Source organism: Haliaeetus albicilla, chromosome 6 (assembly GCF_947461875.1).
Source record: "Haliaeetus albicilla chromosome 6, bHalAlb1.1, whole genome shotgun sequence".
Lineage (NCBI taxonomy): Eukaryota > Metazoa > Chordata > Aves > Accipitriformes > Accipitridae > Haliaeetus > Haliaeetus albicilla.
In genome coordinates this window covers 3,338,909-3,350,925 of record NC_091488.1, presented here as the reverse complement: position 1 = coordinate 3,350,925, position 12,017 = coordinate 3,338,909, and the positions used below count along the sequence as shown (strand labels likewise).

Below are 12,017 nucleotides of genomic sequence, written 5' to 3'. Positions count from 1 at the left end.
TTCATTTTATGGATGTGAACATGGATTTTTACAGGGATTAGGGGATCTAAGAGTTGGCATTTATTTACCAAGTGCTCAAAAATGAGCATTTGAATATTCTAGTGGGAAACACAAAACAGTTTCCATCATAATAATTAGATCCACTTACTATACATGAAATGACACCCTCCTTATGCACAGAAGTTGGTCAGTTTTTCCATTTATGCTTGCATGTTTCAGCTTTCACCCATTCCCTAGCATGGACATTTCATTGATGGCTGAGGGTAACACTTCAAAAATGAACTAGCTAAACAAACTTCCCAGCAGCACTTGACAGAGCTACACCTATTCTTCCCCATTTCCAAAGCAGTACAGAATTAATTACCAGTTCTATGGATCTATTGTAAGTATAATAGACTAAAGAGCTATCACAGACACATTTATTGTAAAAGCACAATCCCAAGAGTGTCTAGTAGAGGGCCAAAACGATTAACACAAATGCTTTGTCAGATCAAAGATAAAACCTGCACCGCCCAATTGAGGAATGAATTAGAACAGTGGGTTATCTTTCAAATTAACCAGGGCAGTTAGTGAGGAAAATTTCATGAAAGTGTAATTCTTAGCCTTTGTGAATCCACACAGCAGGCATTCTGCCAGCTGACAAGATGATGAAATTTTCATGCTTAAAAAAGCCCTCTTCATTTCCCAATTTAGATTAGCTAGCGTTTCTCTCTCTTTTCATCTATTTGCTCTTCTGAAGCAGAATTAAAAAAAAAAAAAAGCACAAAACAGGATCAATCTCTCATAGAATAATGCATTTCTGAAAAGAAATAAAATCTTTGCATATCATTTTTTAGATATATTTACAGTTAGGAGTAAGATTATCAAAATTGATATTGTTAATACCATTAAGAAATCCATAAATACTGGAGCAATGGTAGATATGTTTTGGAAGACAGATATAAAACATTTCAATGTTTAATGGGAAAAAAATGATTGTGGAAACAGAAAATTTTATGTAAAGATGAGTAATTTACAAAAACAATGGGATTGTTGGAGGCTTACAAAATTCTGTTTATGCACTTATATTTGCAGCTTTTTAAAGCAAAGTAGTATATCACCATCGTATTTATTTATTTATCAGTTTCATGTGCCAAAAAGGGCAAATAGATTTTCCACTTTTAGGTTCTATGGCACTCCCTCCTGCCCCTAAATTTACACAGCCACATATAAAAGCATTTCAATAGACTAAAGGAAACAACATGCAATGATCTTAAACACTTTAAAAAAAAATCTGATTCTAAGCTCACTGAAAAAAAGTAAGCTTATTCATTTCGGTGAGCTGTGGATCAGGCCGAAAGGCTCTTCATAGGGCTGTCTTCATAAAAAGGTAGCTCATTACTTTAAAGGTTAAAAAATTAATTTTCACATTTTATGTTTTTGTATTATGTGCCATTTGACCACCACACAAACAACAGTGATATATTAAAAAAAAATACAAAAAATTAATGGAGTGAAAAAGTTAGACAATGTATTTGTCTATTTTAAGTTGATATTTCTGTGCCTTTCAGATGCAACCACTACAATAGGAGACTGTTAAATAAGCGTCTCAAAGTTTCATCAAATGTTTTGTTCAGACAGTTCTTTGCCATACTACTTCTGGGTGTGTCTTTATAGCTGATAGGATTATATATATTAGTGCAAACACCCATTTGATGAATTTAAACTCCAGCTGTTATACAGTCACTACAAGTACTTGATGAAAGGAATAAACTAAAACTCACAGCATCTGATTTTCTAAGAGCTAACAGGACAAAAAGTTTACTTGCCCAACTCCGTGGAAAGCTCTTTTTTAAAATGAAAATTATTGTGCAATTTGGAAATTACTTTTTATGATAAAATAATTTCACATTTCCAGAGTCTGAATGTATTCCACAGTCAAAAAGTAGTTTTAAACCTTATTAGTACAGCTAACTCAGTTAAAAGTAAAAATATAACCAGGTTTATAAAGCTTTTACTTACAAGGACAAATAAATTCCTTCTGAAGGACACTTCATTATCCTATAGACCATGTAGTAAGATACTTAATAGATTTTAACACAATGTAAGCAAATTGCAATGTTTGATATTCAAACATTTCACAGTTCAGTTCACAGCTTTGTCTTTTAAAAAAAAAAAAAAAAAAAGAGAGAGAACAGAGTAAAATATTACCCCACTTTTTGTTCTTATCAGGAATAAGCATTTTTCCTGCCCTTAAATGTATCTTCCTTCATCAAGTTTACTACTGCACATCTTATGCACATTTTCTAGCACTTTATATGCCAGAAATTACTTAGCATGTGGCATTGTGTGTTATCATAATGTACATACATTAAATCTAAAAAAGCTAATTAGAAGCAACTTTTATACAAAAGCAGTCTGTGTAAACATATTACTTTGACATATTATTTAATAACACACTGTATAATTTAATATAATATGTATAATAATATCAATTCAATGATCATTTTGCAGCCAGTTAAACTTTGTAATAAAGTAACGTGAGATCTCGCATTTTGGTAACTTTGCCTGTCCAAGTCGTCTACCTTTAACTTCAACAGAAAGGAACAATCTACCCCTGCCTTGTGAAATACTGTCTGAATTTGAATACTCTAAGATAAAGTTTTGTGCTCCTTTTGATGCAAAGACCTTCAAAGGAAGTATTTATACATTCAGAAATTATTACATTTCTAGAAAAGAGCTTAGAAAACACTTACTTACAATTGCAATAAAAACTAATATAGAAGACAGGTAACATAAAATGCACACTTAGTATTAAACTATAATGATAATTCTTAGCATTACAGCTGCTGCCTGCAAAAGCATTAAGAAAACACACCACGAATTAGGTAACCCATTCATTTACAGGCCAAATTTTCAAAAACAATTTATGGTTTTGAGTATATCAAAGGTTAAGTGCACCCAAAGGTTGGTGCCTTCAAAATTGATGTCTATCCTGAAACTGTGAAAACAGGCAATGTCGGACAACCAAAAAAAGGCAGACAGGCAATAGGATGAGAAGATCTATGAAAATTTGACCAAAATGGCTAGCTGCCAATTCACAAAAATATGATGCTTCCAGCATATTAGAGGTGCAAAACAACTTGATATAATTTAAAAATCATGGTGTGTTTTTCCCTGACCAGTCACCACTTTGGACAGTGTGAAGATAGGAATTTCAAATATTACACGATTTTTTTCCACAATGCCATACAAAGCCAACCACTACCATTGCCACTTTGGATTTCTTGCACTGCCCCGCAAAATAGAGAATTATATCAAATTAATTAACTACCATCTTTCTCAGCTTCCCGCCCTCCCCCCCCCCCCAGTCACGATGAAGAAAGATTCATAGTATTTCCCTTCCTATTGTCCTTCAAAGAATTTTTACAGAGCTACGTTCAGTTTTCCTTTTCACAATGTAACACACTATACATCAATTTGGGTTGGAGAAGGAGAATCATATTTCAATTACATGAGAAACTGGTATCTGCATATTTGACAGGCTTCATAGATTTTCTCAAAAGCATTAAGACAATCAACTCTCTGCACTTTTTCATCTAAAAATCTGGAAAACAGAGAGCCACTACATCTGTAATAATGCTGACACACACAGTTACAGAAATCTAAATACAACTGACTACCTTGATTTGAGACTGAAATAAAAAATAAACATTCTAAATTAGTATTTGAAATAATTAATTGTTTTATTTTCGTAAAGTTGGATTTTGACATTGCATGCTATTACCTTCGATTTAAAAAAAAAAAAAAAAAGTAACACAACAGTCACTAAAAAGTCAGTGCCACTAAGAAAACTCCTTTCATATGGCAGAATATTTTCCGAATACTTACATTATAGTATTTTCTGAGGTAACGTCTAATATCCAACAGTAGTTTGTTGTTCATTTGAACCACATAATTGAAAGGAGACTCTTCACATTCCGTCTTACTGCACCTTTGCAAGCTGGGTTCAATAAATCGCCCCTGAAAACAGAAGTGTAAAAGCAGCATGCATCATTATAACAGATGATGGTAGCAGAAGTTATCACAGGAGTTTAGACATAATACATATTTTTTAAAAACAGTAGTCTTAAAGGGCCTTTTAATATCTAGGCCTTCTTTCTTCCCATCACAGTTGACCACACCCATATAAAGACTCCTCTGACCTACAGTTTTCCCATTTTCTTCTTAATGAAAGGTCTTTTGCAGAACATGCTTCTTTACCTGCTACAAAGTTAATCATTCAAAAAACGATGTTGAGTAAAAAAAATTAATCTATGGACAAATCACGCTCCCCTGTTTCCCCCCAGACAACACAGGTTTGTTGTTCTATGAGGGACATCAAAGTTCTGCCCAAGCCCAGTGATCAGAACATTGAAATCAACCTTATAGATACCAATTACGAAATTACCAACAGGGCTGTAGAGACAAACCTTGTTAAACAAGAATGACATGATCATCTTTCGTTTTCTCCAAGTGCAAAGAATAGCTCTTACAGTTTTACACCATCTCATTCGCCTTACTTTCAAAACCTTCTCAACACCTGACTTTAAAATTTCAGAGCCTGGAAGTGACGCATGGACAGCTGAAATTAAGTTGGTAGAATTCTCATTAAAATACTAACAGCCTGGCAGGTTGGCCAGTTATACAACTCTTAGAAAACTTTCTTTCAAGGTAAGACTTAGCTTTTGTGAGCCATCTTGGCTAAATGCCCACCCACAACACTAAATAATTCCAGGTGGGAGAGAGGAGCTTTTTTTGGTTTGGTTTAGGGGTTTCTTTTGTTGTTTGGTGGCTTTTTTTATTTGTTGGGTATTTGTTTTTTTGGTTTTTTTAAGGACTTTGACATCCACTTCTCTCCCGTTAGCCTATCTGCAAGTTGTCAAGCCTACATGCAATCTTACAGCTGTAATGAACAAAAGTCAAGGATTCACAAAGTATCACTCGATTTGTGTGTCTTTTCCTCTTACTTGCTTCCAAAGACTGCTTTATTTTGATTCAAAAAAATGCAAAACATCTGCTGTTTGTCCAAATTAACTTAAAATAATTACTTTTAATTTAGATAAAAGATTTATTTGCTTGCAGTTTCAAGGTTTTCACTACTCTGAAGCTTGCTAATTTGCCAATGACTAATACATACATAACATTACTGGAGAGTTAAACACTTGGCCCTATTTCAAGTTGTGATCCAAGGTCAGAAATACATTTTTGGCAGAACTTCTCAACAAGAATGTACCCGTAGGACTTTTTATGTTCAATACACAAAGAAGGAAAGATAACACAGAAAAACCTTACTGTCAAGAAGGGAGGTGGGATGTAGCAAGATAAACACAAGTTTCAAAAACACTTTGTTCCAATTAATATGATTTAGGATAAGCAATTGCCATTGCTATATGAAAGTTTCATTAAGTAGAGAACTAGAAGTTACTAAGGTGTTAAGATAAGGATTCCTTAAAAAGTTACAGCAACAATCATTCATGACTGTGGGCAAACAGATTAATGAAGTCAGATAATCTCACATGTTCTGCTAGACGACACAGCTGACAAGCAAAAATGGGAAAAATATTTCAGCACTATCCTATCAGCAAATTTCTGTTCGAAAGCTATAAATAGCAGGACTCAAACAATATGGTATCTTCTCCTACATCATATGAATCCTATCTGAAAAGCTGTTCTGTCTGCAAGTATTTTTCTCCCTCACCGGTGAACAGAAATGAAACAGAAAAAAAACTAACCGAACCATCAAAGACATTGTCATAAATATTTTCTGTTCCGCATTTGAGGCAGCAAAACTTGAATCTTTCACAATCCCTATATTTCTCCTCATCAGTGAGCTGAGCTGGGCCACCAACCAAGGCATCATTCTCCTCATCTTTATGGTAATGGTGATGGACTCTGAATTGGGAGGGATCCAGTCCTATTAATAAGAAACAAAAATTTCAAAAGACTAAGAGGTCAACCATGCAAGTAGGCTCATTTTTCATATGCTTGGTGAAGCAGATTCAAAAGAAAGTTACAAAATGTAAATTCAGAAGCTGAAAATTTCTCTTTAGCAAAACTTCCTCTATAAAACATAAATATATTTTACAATTTTTAACCATAAATAAAGGTTCACGAAACATGAAGGAATCTTATCTTCTTAAGCAAGATTGCTTTATAAATAAAACAAGCACACTGCATTATCATGGGAGTATTCAACAGAACATTTTGTTTCTGAGGAAACCACTCCTAACGGATGACTTTATTGTTATTTTCTTCTTAAGTTACATTGAAAATATTTCAATAAAAATGTGCATCGTTATTAAGAAACAGTCTTTAAATCAAAATGGCACCATTAAAACTGAAAACAGAGAATAAAAACCCCATTAAAGAAACGCGGGTGCACTGCTATTACCAACTCCTTCAAGTCCGTATACAACTGCCAACTCTGATTTCAATGCAGTGGTCGATTTCATTTTGGCTCAGTGGTTAACAGCATGTAGGTTTCAATCTAATGCAGTGGTTAAAATTCAGCAGCAGCATTTAAAACGGCAGCGCTGGAGACAAAATGCTTTATTTTTGATTGCCAGAACTCAAGATTTTAAACAAATAAATACACAAAAGAGATCCTAAAAATACTGATTCAATCACAAATAAGTAAATAAGCAAGCAAGCACGAAGTTCACTGCCCTAGGAGTAAGACTGCCAAAGTAAACTTAATAAAAATCCACGGGTTTTGTCATCCTTTGTCATGTGCAACCTTTTAAAAGTCCACGTACCCCATTTACAGGTTTTTTTTGTGAACTCTAGCAAATAGCACATGCTAGAAAAAAAAATGAATCAAATGAGCATGTACAAGAAAACATTCAGAAAACTATAGCTTACTTTATGATTAAGAAGAAAAGATTAAAGAGAAGCACTTCAAAAAATATTAACTGAGGCTAATTAAGCCAAGTAACAGATTACTACGTACTAACCCATATCTTCTGTAAATTTCAATAATAAATGTAATAATTGTTATAGAAAGAGCAAGAAAGATTACAAATAGAGAGTGAAGCTAGATTTTACAGTTCTTCTTAAGCTTACTATACAGTACCCAAAGACTTAAAGACAATGTTTGGGAACAATATTCAGTTAAACTAGACAAATATTATTGCACATATAAAAGAGTTGTGTTATACAGGCAGATATAGATTGTCTTTACATAAAAGATTTGATATGTGTGTCTTTACTATCGCTATTCTGAATTTCTATTTTGCAATCATAAAACAAATTCAAGGACAAGGAAAAATTCCATTGCCGAGTAAGCGTATTTGGTTCTTGATAGAATAGGGGTTTCACTAAAATTTAATCAATCTTCCCAATTTTAATTTTATCAAAAGAAACAAATGTCAATGCATATGGGTAACAATTCACCTCCAAGAGGTTCTTAAACTTTTAATACAGTTCTCTACTGTTCATTAAAAGGAAGAACTGACAAAGCAAAAAACATTGCTAAGAGCTTTTTTTACACTCTAGTACATATGGTACCCCCAAAAAAAGACTGTGGGGTTTTGTTAGGAAGGACTGCCCCCCCCCCCCCCCCTTTTTTTAAAGGGTTGATAATATATTTGCTGGTTTAGAAAACAAAGAGTATGTTCTGCAACACACAGGTAGTAGATAAAAGGTTTAGAAAGGGGACTTGAGTTTAGTATTAAGATTTTGCAAAAAAAACAACTAAGTATGCAATAGGTTGGATCTAAGATAGTAACGGTGAATACAAACAAAAATTCTCAGTTTACTCTGAGTTCAGAAGTGGAATGAAGAAATATCGTTGCAACTTTCCAATACAGATGCCATTAAAGTTCAGCTAGAAATCTATCTTTGGTTGTTTCCCAAAGGGAAACATAGAGCAAAACTAGTTCACTAAATAAAAGACAAAAGGAGATAAATTCTGGTCTTCAGATAACTCCAGTTTTCCAATATTCAGTCAAAACCAGTGACACCAAATAAGCACCTGGACATTTGGTAATAATTTAACAGAAAAAAAAAAGTTATTCATTGAAAAAATTTAAATCGCACCTATTTCTGAACTTTCTTAGCTGTTTTGGCTGGAGAAAACAATAGGAAAAAATACTGTGATGATTCAAGTGCACATCTAACTTTTTCCAGTGAAATCAAAGGGACTACAAATCAGGCTTTTAAAAGAACATGAATTATCTTGTGGAACTGGGACCTACTTTATCTATTATCTCACTTCAAGAATAGTTAGTTGGTTCAGTTAATCCATTTCAGCACATTGACTGGTATCCTCTCGGACCAGGTCACTACACGGTAAACAAAACAGGGACTATCTGATGGGGGGGGGGGGGGGGGGGGAATAAAAATCTGGTTTTGATAATTTTTAAATGAATAGGATGAGACTAATCAGTGAACTTCTTTGAATTCTTTTTTTTTTTTCCCCATGACATCAAGAAAAATCAAAGGGACTTTGATTTACTCTGACGTGAAAATCTTCAGGGCCATCATTAAATTAGCTACACCACAGGTAAGCTGTCCAACCTCACCAAAACTGCAAGGTTGCATACACGACAAAGAACTGTAGCATTAAAACTACGCTGATGAACCTAGCATGACAAAAGTAAACAATAAAAAGTAAGTTCCAGGACTTGTTCCTGAATTATTTAATAGAATTATTAAAACAGTTACTAACTAGCAAGCAAAAGAGGTCACTCAAGAAGCTGAGGACAGGTCGAACAGCTTTTACTAATGGCAGTATTTTAAAAAAAGAACGTTTCTGCAGGCGGTCTCCACAGGCCTTCCCACACACCCTCCCTCCCTCCCTCCCCGGGGAGCAGGTAGGGAGGCAGCGGCGTCCCGCAGCCTCAGCCGCCAGGGAGACGTCTGGCAGGGCGCTGGCCGGCGTCCCCGCCGACCGCTGAACAAAGCCCGAGGGCATTTTGCATTTCAACCCGCAGGTTAGTGGGGAAGCGACGGAAAAGTTTCCCCGCCTGTCCCTTCACGCCCGTTAGACATTTTGTGAGAGGCAGGGAAACGGCATCCGGTGCTGCCACCTCGAGGCTGAGCCCGCGCATTTCAGTCAGGGCGAGGCGCCGGCGCCGGGGCCGGGGCCGGGGCCGGCCGCCCTCCCAATCTCACCCTGGGCGGCCAAGGCCTCTGCCCTTCGGAAACGCACGCTTTTTTTTATTTTTCTCAGAGGGATCCTCCTGCGCTGCAAAGCTAGCCTGCCTGGTGCACCGGGTCCTTACAAGGGCCTCCCGCGCAGTCGGAAAACGCTTCGGCCAGCCTCAGTTTCTGAGCGGGTCTAGAGCATCCCAAGCAAACCCAGCTAGACCACAAACAGCAAAATTCATGGGCTTCGGGGTTTATTGCTCTGTTGTCACGAAGCTTCGTCATTATTTGAATCTTAATTGCCATCATTCTCCCCTCGCTTCACTCCCTAATGTGAGAAAACCAACAAAAAAAAGACAGAACCTGATGTAATTCCTGAGTGCCACAAGGAGAGCACAACTGTCCTAGTTCCTGTCGGAAGGGTCAGACTGAGCAGCTGCTAAATAATATATTAAAGGCTCCTATTAAATGACTCTCTAGGAAGAAGAAAATAAAAAAAGACACTATCTTTAAGGTGGTGGTGGGTTTCCTTACAAGGAGCAGCTAACACGCAGACACTGCGTGGAAGGAGGGACCAGCACTGGGAAGTACTCTTAATGACAAGCCTCATCAGGACTCAGTTAATGACTCCTTAAAATCAGATAGCCTTCCTAAGAAATGCCCAAATGCCAAGCAATCTGCAGAGCACCAACATGCACATCCACCTGTAAGGCAGTAGCACACATCTCTTTCAGAAGACCATGACACAGTCTAGGACAGCAGTCAGCAATTCCCAGAATTTAGAGAAAATGATGTTATGAAGAAACAGCTACAAAAATCCCATGGTTAAATGACTCTGCTTCCATAATGTTTAGATACTTTTGACAACACAAAAATAGAATGGGATTTTTTTTTTGAGACAAGAAGGAGCAGTATTTATGTATCAACAAAAAACCCTTACTTTAAATACATTAAGAGAATTGTTCTGCCAATACAGTTCTTTTCATTTAAAAGCTATCTTCAGGATGAAGTATATAAGGTCTGCAAGCATTTAAGATGACCAGACTTATTGAATGATATTACTGATCAGACTTCACACTTTACTTAGTTTCAGAAACCCTGACAATCCTCATCTTGCCACTCCTTTTCCTTGAGAACTTCAAGAAAAAGACAGTGAATGCAAGAGTATGCCCATGAGGTTCTCATTTTTAGGAACAATGAATTTCCATCTCTCAAAGGCTAGGCAGACCTCCTACAATGTCCAAAAACAAAAGGCAATTTTCAGCTTGATTCCATAGTGAATAAATACGATATTTAAGGAGTTCTCTGCAATTTTTAGGTGTGGTTATTTGCTTTTGTTCTTCAGCATCTAAAATAGCTTAAAATAACTTGCTCTGAGCACTAACAGAATGAAGAACTTTTCTTCATTTTGATATGAGCAAAGCTTCCCTACGTAGAACTCAATTTTATCTACTCGGACTAACACAGTGACATCAATGAAACATTCACCTTATAAAGGGATTCTGTTAAATATGAAAACAACATCATTCTTCTACAACCGTTCTCCCTATACAGACACATACCCTGCATAACACAATAAATCAGATCAGGTGGGGGAAGACACACACAATGGGAATGCGACCAAGTTTTGGTCCACAGATATGTATGTCCACTTCGATACCCTCCAGAACACCAGCTTTCTTCTTCAGAACAGAAAAATACGCTCTTTTGCAACAAGATAGGAAAAACGACAGGAATTTGGATATGTAACATGATGAAAATACTCAGCAAAAAAGCTCAATTTAGCAACACAGAACAGTAAACAGTTTTCACGTTTGCTTGTTGTAGCAAGCTGGGCTCAAGTATCTCATACACTTCTATAACTTATAAACTATTTTCAACTTCTTTGAAACAAAACCACTTCCCTCTAGTACCGTTAAAAAAAAAAAAGCTGTAAGATAACTTCAGCTTGCAACGATTTATGTACGACTCTGATTAAGTGCTGTATATAAAGACCTAAGTAGAGCAGAACTTTTGAAAAATACATGACTTCTTTACCCTAAAGCTCAATTCAAGCATTCCCAGGAAAAAAGCTGGAGAAGGAGGTAACATTTTTATAGCACAGCAAGGTCAAACTGAACACATTTCAGATCTAAGATTGTAATAGATACATACAGGTTTCCAGACTGACAATTGTGAACTATTAATAAACTCTCAGCTGCAGGATGCTATTATAGACCATAAAAGAAATTTTCATCTCGAACGTACTATAGCACAAAAAGCAGCATAGGCATTTGCAAACAGTAGATACTATCAAGTGGCACACAGTTCTTAAGATCTGGGCACTTAATTTAGGTGCCTGAAAGGAGACAGTCTTTTTGAAAATTCGACCTGTTGTGAATAAGGAACAACTCTGAATTTGAGCCTAACCCCACAAGACTAACAATCTTTGCCAAATAAAATAAACTAGCTTCAGAAATCTTTCCTGTCTTTCACCTAATCGAAGTACAAGTTTACCGCCTATTTTAAATGGCTTCAATCTAACCAAGAGTGCTTGACCTTTTCAGTCAGGCATACCACATAATCCACTCTGACATCAAGGGGAAAGTTGTATACCAAGGCCCTGCCACATAAAGAGAATGATTTGTATGGTCAGCCTGCATGTGTGAAGCTTGGCTGACACCTCCTCAAAGCACCAGAGCTGCTGAGGACACACTGCAACATCGAATACCTCCAAGAAATACCCTTGCAGCCTCCCAGAAAAAGCAAAATTCCTGTCTTTTTTTTTTCTTTTCTTTTTTTTTTTTTACAGACAACTTGGAAATGGAGGTGGAATAAGCTGCACATTATACAGACTGTCTTGGGAGATGAAAATCTTTCATGGCTATCACCCTTCTTGAGGAGCAACAAGACAGGAACTTACTTGCACA

At 36.3% G+C, this 12,017-nt stretch overlaps 1 protein-coding gene across 1 annotated transcript in view; it reads right to left on the bottom strand.

Moving 5' to 3' along the window:
• POLA1 (DNA polymerase alpha 1, catalytic subunit) overlaps positions 1-12,017 on the bottom strand; it is a 201,324-nt gene that overhangs the window by 105,602 nt on the left and 83,705 nt on the right. Inside the window, exons 33-34 of the mRNA XM_069784870.1 lie at positions 5,754-5,935; positions 3,871-4,002 (exon numbers count right to left, since the gene is read on the bottom strand). Coding sequence (XP_069640971.1) covers positions 3,871-4,002; positions 5,754-5,935 — 314 coding nt within the window. The remainder of the gene's footprint in view (positions 1-3,870; positions 4,003-5,753; positions 5,936-12,017) is intronic.